Genomic DNA, 22100 nt, shown 5'->3' with positions numbered 1-22100 from the left:
CTGAGCTCCCTGCTCGCGATCAGTCTTCTGACCCTGTGGCTACGCAACATCGTTCAGCGCGTGTGTCAAAAGCACATGTTCGCCAACGCGCCAGCGATCTTCCTGTTCCTGCTCGTGAACGCGCCGCGCCACCTGTCCCTTCACAGGATCTCACGCGTCGACCTCCTGCTCACCAGCGATCTCCTGCTCGCCAGCGATCACCTACGCGCCAGCGATCACCTGCTCGCCAGCGTTCACCTGCTCGCCAGCGCGCACAGGCGATTTTAGTATCGCCTATTCGCCAGCGTTCTCCCATGCGTCAACGATCGCCTGCTCGCCAGCGTTCACCTGTTTGTCAGCGCGCACAGGTGATTTTGGTATCGCCTATTCACCAGCGTTCTACGCGTCAGCGATCACCTGTTTCTCGGCGATCTCCGGACCGCCCGCGTGTGTTACAGCCTGCGCGCCAACGTTCTCCAACGCTTCGTCAGCCGGAGGTTCTGAAGGGACATGGTTCGCCAGCTACTAGCTCGCCATCGTCCAGCGTAGAACAGCAGAATCGATCAGACTGGTAACGAGGCGACAGGACTCCTTAAACCCTGGATCGGAAGGATGGGTACTTTCAGTTTCCATTCCATCCATCTTCCAGGGAGCTCGTGGAATTCAGCTTAGACTGCAGGTATTCCTGCTTATGATGCAGTGTGGCGATCCCGCCGTGGCATCGCAGGTTTTTTTCCCCAGAGAACTCTCCCTGCTTTCCTCATGGCCGCTCAGGTGCAGGCTTCCGCCTCCTTCGCTTTGTGGAGGGCTGGTCAACTCCGGTAGGCTCGGGTTCGACCTTCTTCAGCGCCGGGACAAGCTTCCGGATGCTTACCATGAGTGTGGGTTCATGGTATTTTGCTAGGAGCCTTCTCTTCTTCTGCCTCAACATCTGGAGTATCTGGCCATGATATTGAGTCAACGGCCTTACCACGTGGGAAACCCCGCTTCTCGTCCGTCCAGCGAGGTTAAGCAACGTCGGTTTTGGTCGGTACTTGGATGGGTGACCACCTGGGGACGCCAGATTCTGTTGCCACCTCCTCCGAGCCTTCCCTTCAGTTGACTGTGGCAAGGCTGAGTAGAGTCGCAGTACCTGTTCTCAGTCAAGCAGAGCTTTCAGCCCTACCTTGGAACGTTTCCTAGTTCTCCTTTCCTCATTGACCCGTCTATAGTTCCGAACGGTCGCCTCAGGATAAGTTCCATGTGGGGCGGTCCAAGTTCCGGTGGCTTCAGGCAACGTAATCGGACTTCCTGGCCCCTATGGGACCAGCGGAATTATTAGACCTGCAATGGGTGTTAACCTATGGAACCTCTTGATGGGAGTGGATATTCTCGTCCTTTCCCCACATTCTTGATGCTGTTCTCGGACTCGTCAAAGAAAAGGGGGGGGGGGGGGGGCATGTTCCGGTCCAGGCCTATGGTCAGGACCTGAAGGATACCTCTCCATCATTCAGGCAGGCTTAGGGGCCGTAGTCTGGCCCCTCTACAGATCCTACAGCTCCTGCCGAGTCGCTCTGTGCGCGTCGACTTCATGATTCTGGCGTGTTCTAATCAGCAGGGGACGCATTTTCACACCTTCACGTCTTGCAGTAGAGATTCCGAGATGATTGAGATACTCTCAATACCACCATCGGCTCTCTCATTCCAGGCAGAGGAATGTTCTCTCCGACTATCTGAGCAGAGCCTCGTAGAGAGAGTGTACCTGGGGGTCTTTGGCCTTCAGTAACCAGCAAGTCCTGGTCTGGGGGACCTGATCGCGACAGCTTGGAACCTCAAGCTTCCGCTGTTCTTCCCCCCAGTCTCAGACCCCGAGACTCTGGCAAGATGCATTCCGGTGATGGTGGGACAACTTCGACGCCTGTGTCTTCCCTCCTTTTTGTCTGTGGACAATGGGTCTCAACAAGACCAGGTTGTCTGTCAACCTTTCAATGGGAGAGCTCCACTGGGACTATGCGCAGAACGGTTTCTGGACCCTCTGCTTCCCCTGACGAAACTCCCGGGAGAGCTTCTCCCACGGCACAGACTACTCAAACAACCACACTGCAACATCTTTCACGAACCGGGGCGTCGCTTCGGCTTCATGCCTGGAGACACTACGCCTCCTCCTCAAGAAGAGACAACCCGCTACAGTCGCGGGACGAAGGTCGCGTCATCTGCGATAGTCATCCGCAGGGGTCTTCCAGGCGAAGTGAAGAGTCTTCGGTGGTTGGTGTCGTGGGAGATATACCTCTTCCTTTGAGGCCTCTTCTCCAGCAATACAGTGAACCCTCGTTTATCGCGGTAGATAGGTTCCAGACGCGGGCGCGATAGGTGAAAATCCGCGAAGTAGTGACAGCATATTTACCTATTTATTTAACATGTATATTCGGACTTTTAAAACCTTCCCTTGTACGTAGTACTGTTAACAAACCACCCTTTACACCCTGTAATGTACAGAACACTTAATGCATGTACTACAGCACCCTAAACTAAAACAGGCACAAATATTAAAGGCGATTTTATATCATGTGTTTCCTAAACACCTAAAAAGCACGATAAAAAATGGCAACCAATGTTTTGTTTACGTTCATCTCTGATCATAATGAAGAAACAAACTCATTTAGTGTACACATATATGTACGTATGGTTAGTTTTTGCATCGATTATATTGATTATACAGTACTGTATGTTGATTTTTTTTATTACCAATGTTTTAGTTTACGTATTTTTCTTAGGACTTCCAAATGAAATCTTTTTCTTTATGACGCCGCCTGAAACGACGGCGTGTACGCTCAGTAAACAACCACGCTCAGAACAAACAAGGCATTTAACACGCATGATGATAGTGATAAATAATGATACAGTACATACAGTATTTACAGTACAAAGCATTTACAAAATATGTTACCTTACAAATATAAATTATACAGTACTTGTACGTAGCAAAGCAGGAAAACAATTTGAGAGAGAGAGAGAGAGAGAGAGAGAGAGAGAGAGAGAGAGAGAGAGAGAGAGAGAGAGAGAGAGAGAGAGAGAGAGAGATTGTTTTACGTACGTAAATGTAAATTTTAAACAAAAAAAATATGATAGGTTACAACATGTAGACTTTTAAAACCTTCCCTTTAACTTAATGCATACAGTACGTACATTACTAAACTATAAAACAGGTTAAAGTAAAAAATAAAGATTGTTACTGTACTCACCACGAAAGAAGTTCAAGAAAAACTTGAATGACGATGGCGATGAATTTGCTGCACAGTAGAAATGATGATGATGAAGCTGATGATGTGTTCTACTGTGCAGTCAATGATAGTATTTTACGTCTCTTCAGACGGAGGTGTCTTTTCCTGGGACACCTCTTCAACTTCTTCAATTTCTTCTGAAGGCGTACTAGCAGGAGGAACTGGCTCTTTTTTGCGAGGCTGAAAAAACATTGTGATCGGAAGTTGTTGCCGCTGCTTCTTTTTTCGATCCAAGAGCATCCTGTAGGGAGTCGTGATGTCATCGACCTTGTTGCAGAATTGCATCGAGCGAACCATATCCTCGTCCCACTCTTGCAACATTTCTTTCGCCTCCTTCATATGGTTGCAGAACTTGGCGAGCCGTTCTAATGTTAAGCCCGTTTCTTCTACATTTTCTTGGGTCTCTTCCTGGGTACCCTCACTCTCTTCCTCACTTGCCGATTTCGTCAGGTCTTCGAGGTCTGCGTCAGTTAGGGGCTGGGAATGGCAGTCCAACAACTCGTCGACGTCTTCAGTCGTCATGTCGCCAAACCCGTCACCCCCAATTATGGCAGCCAACTGCACAGATTTCCGTATTGCAGAGTGTTGGATTTCCGACGGAGTAAATCCCTTGTCGTCGTAAACAATATCGGGCCACAGCTTCTTCCAGCTCGCATTTACGGTTGCAGGTTTCATCTCTTGAAGTGCCTTTTGAATATTCTGCAGGCACGTGGCTATGGTGTACTGCCGCCAGTACGCCTTCAAGTTGAAGTCTTCATCCTCGTCATCTTGGGCAGCATCCACACACGCAACGAGGTCCGCCAAGGTATTCTTCGTGTAGAGGGCCTTGAACGCCCTGATAACCCCCTGGTCCATTGGTTGAATTAATGACGTGGTGTTGGGTGGCAGGAACTCAACCTGAACGCCCTCACGCGACAGGTCAGTTGCGTGTCCACCAGCGTTATCCATAAGGAGAAGGATCTTGAATGGCAAGCCCTTCTCTAAGAGATATTCATGGACTTGCGGGATGAAACACTGGTGGAACCAGTTGGAGGTCAGCATCTTCGTAATCCATGCTTTTTGATTATGCATCCAGTACACGGGAAGGAGATTCTTATTTTTATTTTTCAAAGCGCGAGGATTTTTCGACTTATAAATAAGCCCCGGCTTTAACAAAAATCCAGCAGCATTGCCACACATCACGAGGGTAACGCGATCCTTGAATGCCTTAAAGCCAGAGGCTTTGGCTTCCTCTTTGAACAGGAAAGTTCGCGACGGCATTCTCTTCCAAAACAAGCCGGTTTCATCCATATTAAACACTTGTTCCGGCTTGTATCCACCTTCAGCGATAATGTTCTTGAAAGTCTGGTTCACGTAAGTTTCGGCAGTGTCAGCGGAAGCAGACTCCCCATGCAGGGAAACGCTTTTCAGGGCGAAGCGTTTCTGAAACTTCGCGAACCATCCTTTGCTGGCGGAAAAACGTTGTTTCTGACGCTGGGAATCAGTGGAGGTCCCTGGTTGAGGATCATCTACATCATCATCTTCTTCAGCATGGTCGCCATCGTCGTCATGAGGTTCCTTTGCCGCAAAATTCTCATACAAGCTCAAAGCCTTTGTTCGGATGGTGTTCGTATCCAACGCTATGTTCTTCTTCCGACAGTCGGCAATCCACACAGCTAAAGCACCTTCCATGCGTACGATCGTTTTATTACGCGTTGTAACGACTCGCTTCGCTGATCTGCTAAAGGTGATTGCAGCAGTCTTTCTAATGTTCGCCTCGTCCTTCCTGATGTAGCGAACGGTGGATTCGTTGATGCCAAAATGGCGGCCGGCGGCCGCGTAACTTCTACCATCTTTTAACATGTCGAGAAGCGTAACCTTCTCAGCTATCGTCATCATTCTTCGGTGGCGTTTAGGCTCACTACCAGCCTTACTAGAAGCAGAACGCTTGGGAGCCATTGTAACAGAAAGTTCAACAAAAAGTTCAACTTAAAACAGTCGCACACAGCACAGATTAAACTTCACAAAGTTAAGAACGTCTACTCAGCAATACGCGGAAAGAGAAAGTGAACGATGCAGACCCGCGAGAACTGTGATGCTGGAAGTTGAAGATGCGGGCAAAACACCAATCATAGGCTAGATAACAAAACTTGAGTTTTGATTCGTCATCTGTCAGCGCTTGAACCAATCACAACCCGTCTTACAGTACATGGTGCGTTGGTTACTCATAGAAGATGCCCCGCGCATACTGAACGTACGTAGATTAAGTACAAGGGTACCGTAATAATAATAAATAATGATAATAATACTGTACAGTACAGTAATAATAATAATAATAATGATTAATAATAATAACAATAATAATTTTATTAACAACAACAACAATAATAATAATAATAACAATAATAATAAAAATTTACGTACGTACGCTATTTTACGCCTCTCTCTCTCTCTCTCTCTCTCTCTCTCTCTCTCTCTCTCTCTCTCTCTCTCTCTCTCTCTCTCTCTCTCTCTCTCTCTCGTACGCTTACAGTACTTATTCGAAATGTGATTTTTGCAACAAAGAATATTATTGGATGCAGTACTGTACTACGTACGTATACATACAAAAGATTCATGGAAAAGAAGCACATCCATTACAGTACACACCATTCTAATATGGTATGACTGCATCTGATTTGCGTTTCATGTTCGATTTAATTTTACTACGTACTGAATTATCGTATGATCACATTCTCTTTTCGTGTTTTATTTCTTTGTGCTGAATTATATATCATATGTAATGCAATGAACAATCAGTAAGAGCAGATATTACTAATTACAGTATTAATGGAATTACAGGTAACAAAATATCGTATTTGGTTATCTTCAGATTTCGCGGTATTTTCGAATTTTCCGGAAAATCCGCGATATGTATATATATATGGGTTATGGGAAAACCCCGCGAAGTGGTGAATCCGCGATTGTCGAACCGCGAAGTAGCGAGGGTTCACTGTAACGGTCTTATTGCCTTTCGGCGGGAGGAAACTCCTTTCCGCTCTCGGCAATGAAGCCTGTCGCTCAGCCTCCCTGACCTTCAGGCTTAAAGGAATAACTTTTTCCTGCCCGCTGGATCTTTCCTCGCTCATGCGAAGCTACGATCGTCCCTGCCCTAGTCGGAGTGAGACCTCCAACTTGGAGCATGGCTCGGACTTTTTAGTCCCTTAAGAGATCTTCTCAAGACCCTTTACGACAGGCCTCGGATTGTATTCCGTCTTGGGTCTCCTGCTCACTCTGGCCGCGGCCAGTGTGTAAGCAATCTTCTTGGTCTCGTACGACTCCGCCCTTTCTAAGGAAGAGGGGAAGGCAACATTCAGGTTCGCTCCTGAGTTGTTGGCTAGACTCAGAATCTTGGGGTCCCGGCCCTTCGGTCCAATTCCTTCAAGATTTCGAGTCTCTATTCTGTATCTGATGTCCCAAGACCTTCTCTTTCTTGCCAGTAAAGGAATCGAGAGGTTAGCTTTGGGAACAGCTGCAGTTTGTCCTCAGTTGCAGCCGATTTGGGAGCACAAGGAGGACACGGGGGAGAGTCACCAGTATACCTCTTCAGCTCGGACTCAAGGACATTCATCTCGACCTGTCTCCAGACCCTCCCCCGTCACGTCGCCCTACAGCACGATGTTGGATACATCGCAACGTCCCTCGCCTTCGAGTAATACTGTGACGCAGGTGCTACAAGCTGGAGTCTGGAAGCGTCTAATGACCTTCGCAGCCCGCTTCCTGCAGGGCGTGACCCACAGGAGTTTTGATACGTTTTCTATCGCTCTGTGGTGGCTACACAACAGCTGGTCTAACCTCAGGCTCCTTTTTGGACAGGTAGCAGAAGGTTGAGGGCATTGTTATCAGGTTTTAGTCTGCATGAACGAAAGAAGTATGTCTGGCCCTTATTACTTTCTTCATCATTCCCTCTACGGGGAAGCAGCATCCTGGTCTCTGCATAGCTGACCTCGAACCTCTGCAGGTAAACCATGCTTCCTTGTGTTCCGAGTATTGAGTCAATACTGTCACGTCCCCCATACCCTGACGAGGTGGTATTGGGAACGTCCTAACCCAGAGTTCCTTCTGGAACTCCAGGTCAACTGCCTAGGACGGGTCACACTTCTTCCTTCACACACAAGCTTATGTAGGCCACACGGTTCCTTGCGGAGCAAGGAACTTGTGAGGTGCAGGGACTACTTTTCTCGAGTGCGACTCGCTCGTATTCTGAGTCCCCGGGTAAAGCCAAAGCCAGTATGGCTGGGGACTTTCCAGCCTACCTAGGGGTAAGTCACCCAATGTAAATAGCGTGGTTTGTATTTCGGTTACGGAACAAATGACAAATTCGAAGATAATTTGTATTTTTCCTAACCATACAAACCTTAGCTATTTACACATATTTGCCCGCCAGCCCTGTCCCCCAAGACAAGTCCTACCTCTAAGTGAAAGTGAGCATTCACCTGTGTGTGAGGGGGGGGAGGGGTAGCTAGCTACCACTCCCATACCCCCCCCCGCTAACTAGCGCGGGGGTAATACACCCTCGTTAAATTCTAATGGCTCGCCATTTCAGCTGCGCTAAAAGGTAAACCCAATGTAAATAGCTAAGGTTTGTATGGTTAGGAAAAATACAAATTATCTTCGAATTTGTCATATTTCTTGTAATCAATTAAATTCTTTTAATTTCTTGGAAGTGTTTCATTTCTTTTTATTATTTAACAGGAAATCATGCAGATGCACTCAAGCTTCTCTTAACGAATGCGCCAGTGGCCTCCAAAGGAAAGAATGAACAAGTTAAGGACATGGCTTTAAGTTTGGTCCTAAAGGTAAGTCTTTTTTTTCTTTTTACTTGTAGGGAATCTTTGGAACATTCCAAATCATTCCACATTCCAGTGATGTGTTACTGGGAATTAGTTGATCTTGAGCATATATACAGTACGCTTTTGGATTTAAGGGATACAAACAGCCTGGGCGTTTAGTTTATTTTGTGAAATTTTTATTGTGGTTCTTTGAACATTATTGATTTAGCTTTATTGAAGTTACATTTGTAAGGTAACATCATACATCACCTCATGTTATATAATAATTAGGGAAATTAACATACCTATGTAATTTTTTCTATCAATTTGAACATTTCATTTATTCTATACGAAATAACAAGTACGCAACTTTTCCATTTTCCAAATATGCGCAAAATAATTTTATACCTGTTTGCACAGTATCACATTTTAACTTGATTCTTTATAATATTTAGTTATTTACGTTGGTTTTTCAACAAGTTATCATATCATTATTTCTCATTTATCAATTCTCAAATTGAGTGTTCTCCATGCCCATGAATTGATTCACATGCATGATCATCACGAGGCCGGGCAGTTCCTCTCATGCACATTTGCTGCCTTCCTTTACATGATGATTTCTTCTATGCGTATAATCTATAGAGAATAGTTCTATGCCTATATGATCATCGCCTTCACACGCAAGGTTACTTCCACATACACAATTTCCATGCACACGATTATCACCGAGTAAAGGTAAAAACTTCAGAATGTTTTATGCTTAGTCACCATGTTCCAAGTCTCCACACGATAAGGTCCCTGCATGCTAGAGCCCCGCACTCAATGGTCCTGTACATAAGGCATTTGCGCTGTTGTTCCTCACGAATAAGGTTCTCTACAAGTAGTAACTTCACTCACTAAATCTCCTCACGGAGCTCTCTCATGAGCTAGGTCTCCACTTTTTTGCGATTCACGCGTATGTACTACATGCGTATAATCATTCACCTGGTGGGATTCCTTCTTATATTAGAGCTTCTCGTGACTGATCCTCATGTGATCGTTCTACGCGAGAACGATAAGTCGGTAAGGATCCTTCACAGTCACTCCACATGAGACATGTCTCAGAGCCCCAGAAGAGTTATGCACTCTTCACCTGTAGATCAAATTTTGAGGTTTTCCTCAACTGAATGAGAAGCAAGAAGCTCCAAAGGAAGGTCGCCTTCTTCTCCTAACCTGGAATCCTATGGGGGGAAGTTATAGGCATTTAGACATCTCAGCTAGGAGACTCCCATTTCCACAGGATACCATTCCAGCAAGGAATGCGATACCTTCATGAGTGGAGGATATGCCAAGTAGGTCATCGTCATATGCATCAGAGCAGTGGGGGTACTCTTTGTTCTCAATGGGTAGGCAACCTGAAGGACAAGCCTGGCCTTATGATGTCCCAGTGTTATCCAGTCGGCTGAAAATCCGGATGGATAGCTTCAAGCAAGCTCACAAATTTGTAGGGATTGGTTAAACTCTATTCTTCATGAAGAACCTGTCACTACCAAAGTTTTGAATTTAAAAGTTTTGAAATGCCAGATAACCTTCACAGGCTACTATTTGCATGAGTATACCCACAAGTCCTTGTACATAAAGTATTTTTGTTTGGACCTGTGGTAGCTGATTAATAGTCTGTGTAGAGTACCTGGCTTCTTTTCTTTCCCCTCTCTTGGGTTGCATCAGTCATACTGTTATTTGCTGGATCAAACATAGATTCTGGGAAGTTTCCATTCGGAGCAACTGTTCTGTGAAATATATGGAAGTATCTCCCCCATGGGGAGGATGAATGGAAATATGTACAGTACTGTACTGTTACATGTTAATGTTGATTGAGCTTACATTCTAGACAACATACCAGGTTAGGATATTTAGGCTTTTCACTGACCGTTCGTCTTTGCACATAAACGTAACCTATTACCTGAGAATCTTCTCTTAAATTGTTAGGAGGTGGAAGGAGTCAGCACTTTCCCACCTCTGCATGTCTGAGTGTTCCCACATCTTGGAAATTTGAACCAGCCAGTTAGGTTATAGGGAACTGATTCCTCCTTCTGGTAAGTCTCCTACTAAAGAACAAAGATTTTTATCTGTGTAGCAACATATTCTCAAACTTTTTTAATAATTTTGTTTTTTTATAACTACTGTATACAAACCTGAGTCCTGTAAGTTTCACTTGCTGCCTCAGTCACTCGGTAAATCCTTGGTGAAGGTCAAGGTGGCCACCCACAAGTAATTACCGACATTGTTATATATTCTATCAACCACTTTCTAGCTACAATAAAATCATACTCCTATTAAAAGACTCTGGTTTGTATGTTATAGGAGTGCTTCTTTTTTACAGCACATGATTTTTACTAAAGTTTTTAATCAAACATTTAATGTGATCATCTTTGTTTTATGCTCTATAAGTTAGTCATGTCAAGATGTGATGTTTGCAAAATTACTCTCAGGACAAAATTAGTACAGTATCATGCTCATGTCCTATATTATAAATAGCATGTTTGCAGCTTTTCTATGAGATTAATTTCTTATTTTGATAAATTTTCAGGTATTGCTATCAGTTAACAAGTCCCAGATGGATCAGATCATCGCAGCCCTTGACAAGACACACCTAGATGTTCTCATGAAGTATATTTATAGGGGATTTGAACGGCCATCTGAGGGATCTTCGGCAATTCTCCTTGTTTGGCATGAAAAAGTTTATAATGTTGGTGGTGTTGGATGCATTGTGCGGGTCCTGACCGACAGAAAGCGAGTCTGAGATAAGGCTTAATTCTAAAAATCTCAATGTTTTGACTTTTGCTGTAATTGAATAATTTCTCGATATGGAATACAATTCCTGTCGAGTAATTCCATGATTTTTGAGGTCCATATTATTATTGATTTTTTTTTTATACCAGTTGTTAGGTTTATGGCTCTCTTATGTTGGTTCTACATTTTTGGTTGCCCTGAAAAACTTGCAAATGAAAATTGGTTGCATTTAATACTTTTGTTGTACATGATTTTGTTGTCCTCATGAGTTATTGACCTGTGCATATATGTAACTACCAAAGATATCCGGTAAGTAATAATTTACAGACATTATATTTTAAAGTTGATTATGTATTGGTATTATAAAGGGATGTTTTTATTTTGATGCTTATTATTTACCTTTTGGAATAATTCTTCAGTAGGGCATTAATTTTGTTAAATATATTGTTGGTTAGAAAAATATTTGGATAATGTTAAAAAAAAGAATTCTAATACCAGGTAACATTTTTAATAGATTTACTTTGATAATTTTTTTTTATTGACAACTAGATACATCATTCCTGAATCATAATTGTACAACAAACAAAAGTAAAAATTAAGAACCTTATAAAGATAGCTCGAAGGATTTGATTTTGAGTCCACGAATGGAATGAAGAGCAAGGAAGAGGTGAAGAATTTCTATTATTATAATTTGTTTTGTAACTGGAATACTAACCAACGCTATTTATAGGGGTATTACTTTCGGCAAAGCTAAAAGGACAAGCCATTAGAATTTAGCGAGGGTTAACTACCCATCCCGCTGGCTGGGGTGGGGGGGCTAGCTAGCTACACCACTCACTCACACATCTGTGACTGAGCTTCACTTTTTGCTTATGGCTCGAATGGAGAACGGTTGTTACCGCTCGTCCTCCTCTCTATTTTGGACTGCCATTAATCTGTTTTTGCTTTTTCTTTTTCAGTGTGTTTGTGTGTACAGTACTGTGTTTCTTCAGTGGCCATGCGTACCTGTCCTAAATTGGAGGGTCGCACCTACGGGAAGTTCATGTCTGCTGTGGATACAGATCCTCACAACCTTTGCGTCGTCTACAGAGGTCAACACTGCGATGAAACCAAGTGTAATGAGTGTCGGGAGTGGTCTGCCTCCATGTGGGAAAGGTTTGGGTGCGGGCGGAAGAAGAAGTCTAAGCGGGACTCTTTTCCTTCTAAGGCTACTTTGAAGCAGAAGAAACCCAAGGCTTCTTTCTCCGCCTCCCGACCTTCCTCCAAAGGTCTTACTTGGACGGCTTCCTTCGGGTGCCCGAGTAGTAGCGTGGGCCATTTAGCACCTGGTCAACCTCGGTTCTTGAAAGATGGTGCTGCCTCCCTTAGTGATGTGGTCCCAGCTTGCCACCCCTCCCCCCGAGCGAGGCCTTATCTCTTTCTACCTTATTACAGATGTGGCCTTCATTGGTATTGTTTGGTTCTCCTTCCAAGGAGGCATTGTTGCTGTCCTCCACTGGAGTGCGGATCTTCAGCGTGCGTCAGTGTCCGACGTCGACCCCTTGTCCATAGTCGACGTGGTAATGTCGGAGGGCTCGTCTGCTGCCCTGCCAGCAGTTCCTGTGACTGCATCGTCTGCTTTATCTTCTGCCGCCGCCGAGGTCTTTGCTCCTTCCCCTGACGAACATCCTTTTGGAGGGGGAGCAGAGTCCAAGGCATATCTCCACTGTGAGTGTTCTCCTTTTCAGTGAAGGGGCTCTCATAGAGACTCCTCTTTGGAGGCCTGCTGACGGTCAGCTTGCTGATCCTACGCTGACTGTTCAACATCGTGTTGGTGGCAGAAAACCTTGCTGTGCCCGTCCTCCTCTACGCCTCCAGGGTGCTTCGGCTCTCTCAGCGAAGAGATGTCTCTTCTCTTCCTTGCCTCTGCAGTCTTCCTCTTTGGAGGAACCTACCCAGCTTGACTCCTCTGGTTCCCAACCCTCGCCTCCGTCTTCGACCTCTCCTCTACGAACGTCGGTTTGTTCGTCGCATGCAAAGGATCGTTCTCAATTTCCTGCTCCTGATGAAGCCGTCAAGAGAACTTCCTCCACGACACAATCTACTCAGACAACCACATGTCAATATCTACACAAGGTAGTAGCTTAGCTACGTCTTCACGCCTGGAGATTATCCAGCATCTCCTCACTGAGAGAGGATTTTTGCAACAGGTTGTGAAGAGGATGTCTTGAGACCTGTGAAGGTTATTCACTTTAGTCTACCAGGCGAAGTGGAACGTCTTCTGTGGTTGGTATCGTGGAAGGGGGTCTCTATCCACCTGACGCCACTATTCCAGCAATAGCAGAGTTCCTCGTATATTTGCGGGAAGAAATGCGCCTTTCTGTTTCAGAAGTTTAAGGTTATCGCTCAGTCTTGAGTTTCGCCTATAAACTGAAAGAAATGGACATTTCCTCATCGCTAGATCTTACCCTCCTCATATGAAGTTATGAACTTACCTGCCCTCAGTCTGAAGTGAGACCTCCACCTTGGAACAGGGTTAGAGTCCTTCAATCTCTAAAAGGACATCCGTGTGAACCATTACACAAGGCAACAGATCGCATCCTAACTTGGAAGACGGTGTTCCTGCTCGCCTTGGCCTCGGCCAAACGAGTTAGCAAAATTCCTGGTCTCTCGTATGACGTCGCCCACTCAAGGGGATGAGGAAAGGTAAGCTTCAACTTCGTCCCTGAGTTTGTTGCAAAGACTCGGAATCAGGGGTTTTCGGATCCTAGATTTGACTTCTTCCGGATAATGAGTCTCTGCTCTGTAACCAATGATCCAGATCACCTGTTACTATGCCCAGTAAGGTATTTGATGCTCTACCTCAAGAGGACAGCAGCAGCTTGGCCCATAGTACCCTTGCTTTTTGTCAGCACAGGCAGAATTAAGAGGAGGATCATGAAAAATACAATCTGCGCATGGATTTGCAGGGTTGTTTACCTTGCTTTAAATCCCAATCCTTCTCCATCAAGTCATCCCAGAGCCCACGATGTCAGGGGCGTTGCTACTTCCCTGACCTTCAAAAAGGAATGCTCTGTGACGCAGGTATTGCAAGCGGGCGTGTGGAAATACCAAACTACTGTACTTTCACCGCCCACTACCTGCAAGACGTGACACACAGGAACCTCGATACGTTTTCTATCGGTCCTGTGGTGGCTGCACAACAGCTGGTTTAATACCTCAAGCTCCTTATTGGACAAGTAGCAGAAGGTCGAGGTCATTGGTTACCCAGGTTTTACTCTGAATGAAGGAAAAGGAATGTCTGGCTCTTTTTCTTTCTTCATCCTCTCCTCTCTTGGGGAAATCAACATCCTGGGTCCTCTGCACAAGCTAACCTCAAACCACTCCAGGTAAACCATCGCTCCCTTGTGTAACCTAGTATTGTCTCAATACTGTTGCGTCCCCATACCCTGGCCAGGTGGTATTGGGAATGTCTCTGTCACCTCGGTTATTTCCTACAATACTCGGAAGAACTTTTACCTTGACAGGCATAATGCTAGTACTTCATCACACACAGCTTGCATAGGCTGCAGAACATGCTTAGCAGGATTAGCGAGGTGTTAGGCTCTCCTTATTTATGCACTAACCTGCACAATAGGGAGTATCCCAGGTAAAACCAAAAGCCAGATTGGCAGGAACATCCACCCTCCTAATGGGTGAGTCGCCCCTATAAGTACTGTTGGTTTGTATTCGAGTTACGGAATAAATGACAAATTTGGAAGTAATTTGTATTTTTAAACATAAGACTTTGCCGGTAGTTATATATATAGCTTACGTCCCCGACGTAACGGCAGAAAATTCAAAACTCGCGCCAACCGCCAGTTGGATAGCCAGGTGTACCACCCCTGCACCCTAGCGAAGTACCTGGGAACCATTCCAGTAACCCTCATATATTCCTGCCGTCGTGAATTCTACTCTCGTCATTACTGATCGTTTTTTGGTGAAGTACAAATCTTTGGTTATTGACTCCCGCTTGTTATTGATCTCGCTTTGGATATTTCTTTATTTTGATTGGATTAGAAGATTTTTTACCTTTGCTTGTCTGAATTCTCTTTAAAATTTCAAATAGCCACCCCCCCTATAACTTTTAGGTTATGTTTGAGTAGTGGGTGTAAGACCCAAATGGAAAAGCCTCATTTGACCCCCATTCTCTCTGTGTTGCATGCAGAGGTAAAGAGTGTGATTTAGGTGATCACTGTGATGAGTGTGTATTACTGTCAGAGCATGAACGGATTGAGTTTGATAGATACAGGCGTAAACTCAAAAGGGATAGATTGAGGCATAGTTATTCTCGCTCATCTAGAGATATTACCTCTTCCCATGTCATTAATCTCATTCCTTCACCTGTAGTGGTAGATCCCGATCCCACTATTGCAATTGCTAATGAACCATCACTAAAAGATATGTTAGTGGCAATTCAAGCGCGTGGCGCTAAAGTTGAATCTTTGGCTGCGGACAGGACACAGCTGATGTCCGATGTGCAACAATTGAAAGGTGAAAGTGCAAAGAGTGCAGTGGAGGGTGCGCCTGCTCGCGTCTGTCGTCCTCCTAGTCCTAGACCTCTTCCAAGCTCCCCAACCCCTGGGAGAAAGAATGTCGAAAGGCGAAAGGAGACGAGAGGCTTTAATACACGAGCAGACGTCCCCTCGAACGTACCTGTGGGCGCCTCCCAGGACGTTCGCCCTCACCAATGGAAAGGTGAGGTTAAGTGTTTTTCGTCGTCTTCGGATGACCCCTTGCCTAAAAGAGGCTGGAAGCTTGCTTCCAGACCTCTCAAGAGGACCTATGATAAGGCCTATCAACGTCCTGCTAGTTCAAGACCTGGATGTAGTCACTGGGATACTGTACTCCAGAGCCATTTGAAAGTCCTCCGACAAAACGTCCTTATAGGACGTTGGACGTTTCCAAGGATCCCTCTATGCAGTCAGGACCAGGCTTAACCTCATTCCAAGCTCCCAAGCAGCCTTCAGACTGGTTTTCGCCTTCCAGGCGCTCTGTTCCTTTTAGCGATGAGGAGAACGTTGTGATTTCATCACCGATTTCACAACGTTCGGATCCTAACTTTGTTATGCTACAAGACATGCAAAGCAGGCTCTCGTTCTTTATGCAAACCTACCAGCGTAGCGACAAATCTCATATCAGCACGTGACAGTTTTGGTCGTGATCGAAACAGCGAAGTAGGACGTGTTCTCGAACGCCCTCGTAATCGAGGATCTAAGCTTCCTGCTAGCCGCTATGAACGTCCTTTAGGAAGTGATCGTGATCTTTCTCCTAAGTCCGCAGTCGACAGTTCTTATATTGAACGCGAACGTTGTTACAAGAGCAAGGAGATCCTTCCTTCAGAGTGTGCTCGAACGTCCTTCAAAGAAAGACGTCGGACGTCCTGTTAAACAGGTTATTGAACGTCCTTGCAAACGTGTTACCGAACGTCCTGAGAAACAGGCTGACGTTCGTTCTTCGAAACAGTCTTTCGAACGTCCTTCGATACAGGCTCCTGGACATCCTACGAAATAGGTTCCCGATCGTCCTTCAGAACAGGCTGCCGAACATCCTGACAAACAGGCTGCCAAACGTCCTATAATTCAGGAAGTTTCTCACTCCGCTAATTATTTTAGTGAACGTCCTCCAGGTCGTGTTTCCGAAAGGATAACAGTTGAACGAGTCGCTGAACAACAAGCGGTTTGTAGTACCGAACGCTTGTCAGGAGTTGACGGCAAGCGTGTTTGAGAATATGATCCTGAACGTCCTATCCTTTATCATATTTCGGACGTTAGTTTGGATTACGATAATGATGCTCACTCTTTTCAAGACATCGATACAGTTCAAGCGCAGGAACTTCTTGACTCCGATCGAGCTGATCGTGAGCATTCGGATGAGCCGCAAGCGACTCTGCCGCCTGATTCTATTCGCAATGAGCCTATTTCTATTGCTGCTGGCACTCAGGATATTTTTGAAAAAGAAACTGCTCTTAACCGTACTGCTCCCGAAGGAACGTTGCAAGAGAAGGACGTAGAAGGCCAGCTTTCTCCTATGGAGTTCGCTGATGTTTCAGAAGACAAGGACTCAGTTTCTTTTCGTCATTCTGCCGATTTGAAAAAACTAATGAAGGTTTTTACGGAAGAGTTCTCAGACTTTTTTGTGCCTGTGGCTCCACGTTCGCCTCCGTCTGAGTTTACTCTTGGGAAAGCCTCTAAGAAAGCCCGCTTTATTAAGATGGTATTATCGCGCTCGTCTAAGAGAGCTCTTAAATTGATGGGTGACTGGTTACAGTCTAAGAAAGCCTTAGGAAAGACAGCTTTCTCCTTTCCTCCGGCTAGACTGGCTTCGAGGTCGAGTATCTGGTACGAGACAGGAGAAGTTTTTGGCTTGGGGATTCCTGCCTCTGCCCAGGGAGATTTCTCAAGCCTCGTAGACGCTCCTCGTCGGTCAGCCATGAGGAAGACCAAGATTTTTTGGTCTACTTCGGAGATGGACCACCTACTCAAGGGAATTTTTCGAGCCTTTGAAGTTTTTAACTTTCTAGATTGGACACTTGGGGCTTTGGGTAAAAAAGTTGAGACTTTTAAAGAGGGGGATACCTCTGCCCTGGTCCATTTGATGTCGTGCATGGACAAAGCTTTGAGGGATGGATCTAACGAACTAGCAGCGCTATTTTCTGCAGGCATCCTTAAGAAAAGAGATCAACTTTGCTCATTTCTTTCGCCAGGGGTTACTCCCTTCCAGAAGTCCGAGCTGTTATATGCGCCTCTTTCTCCATTGCTGTTCCCACAAGAACTTATCAGGGAGATTTCTGCAGCCTTAGCTCAAAAGGTTACTCAGGTTCTTGTCTCCAAGACAGCCAGAAAGGCTCTTCCTCCCTCATTTACCAGTCGCAAGCCTAAGGAAGAAACTTATCCCAAGTTTTCCCAGCCCTTTCGAGGATCTTCCAGCAGGGGTAGTTCCAGACCTGATGCTAGAAGGAGTAAGAGAAGAGGCTTCAGAGCAGGGTGAAGCAGAGTCTGACTGCTTTCGCCTTCAGGCAGTAGGTGCCAGACTACTCAAATTCTGGCAAGCGTGGGAGAAGAGAGGAGCAGATCAGTGGTCTATCCAGATCTTGAAGGAGTGTTACAAGATCCCCTTTCAAGGGAGCCCTCCTCTGGTCTTAGTTCCTGTGGATCTCTCTCCCAGATACAGAGAGGAGGCAAAGAGACAAGCTCTATCGAACTAAGTATCTCTTATGTTAGAAAAGGGGGCCATAGAGAAGGTACAGGATATTTGTTCACCGGGTTTCTACAACCGTCTATTCCTGGTACCCAAGAACTCTGGGGGATGGCGTCCAGTTCTGGACGTGAGTGCGCTGAACAAGTTCATCATGAAAACGAAGTTCTCTATGGAGACTTCGAAGTCAGTGCTAGCAGCAGTAAGGAAGGGCGACTGGATGGTCTCTTTAGACCTTCAGGACGCCTACTTCCACATCCCTATCCATCCGAGCTTCAGGCCTTACCTAAGGTTCGTCTTCATGGTAGATGTCTTCCAATTCAGAGCCCTATACTTCGGCCTTTGCACAGCACCTCAGGTCTTTACGAAGCTCATGCTAAATGTTGCAACGATCCTCCATTCAAGGGGCATAAGAGCCTCCCTGTATCTCGACGACTGGCTTCTCAGAGCGCACTCTTACAATCACTGCCTGAAGGATCTTCAGACAACTTTGGACCTTTCGAAAGAACTGGGTCTCCTTGTAAACAAGGAAAAGTCTCTCTTGGTTCCTTCTCAAGAGATTCTATATTTGGGGATGACGATACGGAGTCAGATTTTTCGGGCTTTTCCATCTCCCTTAAGGATAGAGCAAGCCAAGTTGAAACTAAGATCGTTTCAAAGCAAGAAAGTATGTTCAGCAAGGAAGTGGATGAGTCTTGTAGGAACCCTCTCCTCCTTGGAACAATTTGTTCCACTAGGAAGACTGAATCTTTGTCCTCTCCAGTTCCATCTCAACAGCCATTGGGACAAGGAGAGAGACTTAGAAACGATGTCCATTCCGATCGTGAACCCCATCAAAGACTGATCTCAATGGTGGGAAGAACCAAACAAGTTCCAGGAAGGTCTCGACTTATCAGTAAAGAGCCCAGACCTTGTGTTATGCTCCGACGCCTTGGACACAGGATGGGGAGCAACCCTAAACAAGTTAGAAGTCTTGGGACTATGGTCAGAGATCCAAAAATCCTTGCATATAAACCACAAGGAGTTGTTGGCAGTTCTATTAGCCCCCAAAAGTTTTGAGGAATTAGTCACCAACAAAGTGGTTCAGATCAATGCGGACAACACGACAGCATTGGCGTACATCTCAAAGCAAGGGGGAACCCACTCGATATCTCTGTACGAGACATCAAAGAATCTCCTTTTGTTGGCAAGAGAGAGGAACGTTATACTTCTGACAAGATTCATACAAGGGGAGAAAAACGTAATGGCAGACAGCCTCAGCAGACGAGGTCAGATCCTTCCAGAGTGGACTCTCAACCTTCATGCTTGCAAGAGCCTGTGGCGTCTTTGGGGTCGCCCATGCATAGATCTCTTCGCAACCTCAAAGACAAAGAGGTTAGAGGCGTATTGCTCCCCTGTACCGGATCCAGAAGCAGTTCACATAGACACGTTTCTTTTGGACTGGTCCAATCTAGATCTGTACGCCTTCCCACCATACAAGATCCTGTACAAAGTAGTACAGAAATTTGTAACATCCAAAGGAACCAGGATGACCCTATTGGCCGTCAAGAGAATGGTTCACAGAGGTACTGGAATGGGTGATAGACACTCCAAGAATACTTCCATTAAGAGTAGATCTACTCAGACAACCCCACTTGGAAAGATTCCATCAAAATCTCCACGCTCTTCAGCTGACTGCCTTCAGACTATCGAAAGACTCACTAGATCTAGAGGCTTTTCGAAGGAGGCAGCTCAAGCCATTGCAAGAGCCAGAAGAACTTCGACTAACAAAGTCAATCAATCTAAGTGGGAGGTTTTTAGAGAGTGGGGTAGAGCCAACTCTCTTTCCTCATCCAGTACCTCTGTAGCTCAAATTGCGGATTTCCTATTATATCTCCGAAGGTAGTGCAATTTCTCCTCCTCTACTATTGAAGGTTATAGGAGTATGTTAGCTACTGTGTTCAGGCATAGAAACCTTGACCTTTCTAACAATAAGGATCTGCAAGAACTTCTCAAGTCTTTCGAGACTACAAAACAACGAAACCAAGATTCTCCAGCCTGGAATTTGGATATTGTTTTGAAGTATCTTATGAGCAACAGGTTTGAGCCACTGGGTTCAACTTCTATGAAAGACCTTACTATGAAGACTTTATTTTTGGTCAGTCTTGCAACAGCCAAAAGAGTGAGTGAAATACATGCGTTTAGCAAAAACGTTGGATTTTGTAATGGTAAAGCTGTCTGTGCCTTACAATTAGGCTTTCTTGCCAAAAATGAACGCTCTTCTCAGCCTTGGCCCAAAGCATTCGAGATTCCAAATCTTACGGACCTGGTTGGAGAAGAGGTAGAAAGAGTCTTATGCCCAGTAAGAGCTCTGAGATGCTACTTGGATAGAACAAAAGATTTACGAGGCAAGTCTGAATCTTTGTGGTGCTCAGTCAAAAAGCCCTCTTTACAGATGTCTAAAAATGCCTTGTCATATTTTGTCAGGCTTTTGATTAAGGAAGCACATATTCATTGTAATGAATCAGACCTTGGACTTTTAAAGGTCAAGACTCATGAAGTCAGAGCAGTAGCAACGTTGTAGTGAACGTCGAGTTGTGGTCGGCATTCGGACAATAGGCAGTTCGGGTGCTACCTCTGGCCACAGTCCGCTAACCACTACATTCAGGCAGAACAGATCACTACAAAGCATAATGGACACAACCTTCTGGAGGAGCAAATCTGTGTTCGCATCATATTATTTGAAAGGTGTTCAGACTCATTACGAGGACTGTTACACTCTGGGTCCATTCGTAGCAGCGAATGCAATAGTGGGTGAAGGATCCACCACTATGTTCCCATAATCCCAATAACCTTTTCTTCTCTTGGTACTTTTAATTGTTTTTTTTGGGCTCAAGCCATGACGTCCTGATGGAAGGTTCCTTCAGTAGCTTCCTGAGGGTATATATGACTACAGTAGATATTCCCAGAGAATTAAACTAAAGGTTTCACAGAATTCTAACTTCTGGTTCGAGTATCCGTAAGGTTTCCCTTTTGGATATCGTATATCAACAGGGGACGTATGCTTGACACGCCACATGGCCATCTGCACCCCACATAGCGTTTACGCTTCTAGGGGGAAGGTGTGGCAAGTTATAGGAGGGGCCGTTGCAAAGTTCTCCTCCTGTGTTACTGTTACGGTACCGAGCGACGTAAACAAACGGCAGCCATAGCTGTCCGCCATCTTGACAAACGTCACCCGCCCGCGTCATTCCTTTATTTGTAGCGTTTCCATACTGAGTGTCTTTCCCAGTTTCGCTAATTTTTTCACATTGTCGCAATCCTCAGCCTCGCCTTCTTCTGGAAAGTTGAGTACCATGTTCTTGTATTGTATAGATAAGCTCTAGCCGTAAAGTAACAATTTTTTATCCTTAAATCTTGTGTTTTGTGGCGGAGCTGTGCCCTAACCGGAGGCGTCATGTTGCGACGCTGCTGTCCGCCTCGCATGCTTTATTTAGTTAGCCAGGACAGCATTCCCGGTCTTATAACTAATTAAACAACATTAGTTATTTAATCTTCATTGCTAGGAATTAGTTATATTATGCCGATAGTATTCCTTCAGCGAACATAGTTAGCCGAACCCTATGCTAGATTGCTAGCCTAGCCCCTAGGCTCGATGCCTAGTGTTCATGTTTACTTCCTGCATGATATAATAAGTGTTCCTAGTGTTATATTACGAAATGAAGATTTAGGCATTTATACTTACAAGACTCAGTGATTGCACATATGTTTTTTCGCCTTTTGGGAAGTATACAGGGAGTTTCGGTGATCTTGCAGTCAACTCCCTTGCCCCTAACCTAACGTTAGGGTTCTTGTATATTTCCTCACCTCCCCTGTTACCTTATTAAGGTAATCCCTCCCTCTGTGGTAGCCTAGGCTACATTCTAGTCCTCCTTACCCTGAATAGCATTCGGGTAGGTTAGGCTAGGATTGTTCTTCCCTTCTTCTTGCCATTGTTCATGGCTTGAGTCTGGGACAGAACCTCAGAGTACCAGTCATTCACCCCAGCTCACCTTTAGGAGAATGCTTTTCTCCTTCTGGTCCTTGCTAGAGGTTGAAGATGGAG

The 22100-nt window shown here is 45.3% G+C and overlaps 1 protein-coding gene across 1 annotated transcript in view; it reads left to right on the top strand.

Moving 5' to 3' along the window:
* Window positions 1-11180, top strand: part of Arpc5 (Actin-related protein 2/3 complex, subunit 5) — an 18305-nt gene extending 7125 nt beyond the window's left edge. Inside the window, exons 3-4 of the mRNA XM_068346320.1 lie at window positions 7953-8056; window positions 10599-11180. Coding sequence (XP_068202421.1) covers window positions 7953-8056; window positions 10599-10811 — 317 coding nt within the window. The 3' untranslated portion in view covers window positions 10812-11180. The remainder of the gene's footprint in view (window positions 1-7952; window positions 8057-10598) is intronic.
* The last annotated feature ends 10920 nt before the right edge of the window (window positions 11181-22100 follow it).

The sequence above is a fragment of the Palaemon carinicauda genome, chromosome 22 (assembly GCF_036898095.1).
Source record: "Palaemon carinicauda isolate YSFRI2023 chromosome 22, ASM3689809v2, whole genome shotgun sequence".
In the NCBI taxonomy this organism is placed as follows: Eukaryota; Metazoa; Arthropoda; class Malacostraca; order Decapoda; family Palaemonidae; genus Palaemon; species Palaemon carinicauda.
Note: the sequence above shows the minus strand (reverse complement) of the source record. Positions and strands in the feature narration are given on the sequence as shown.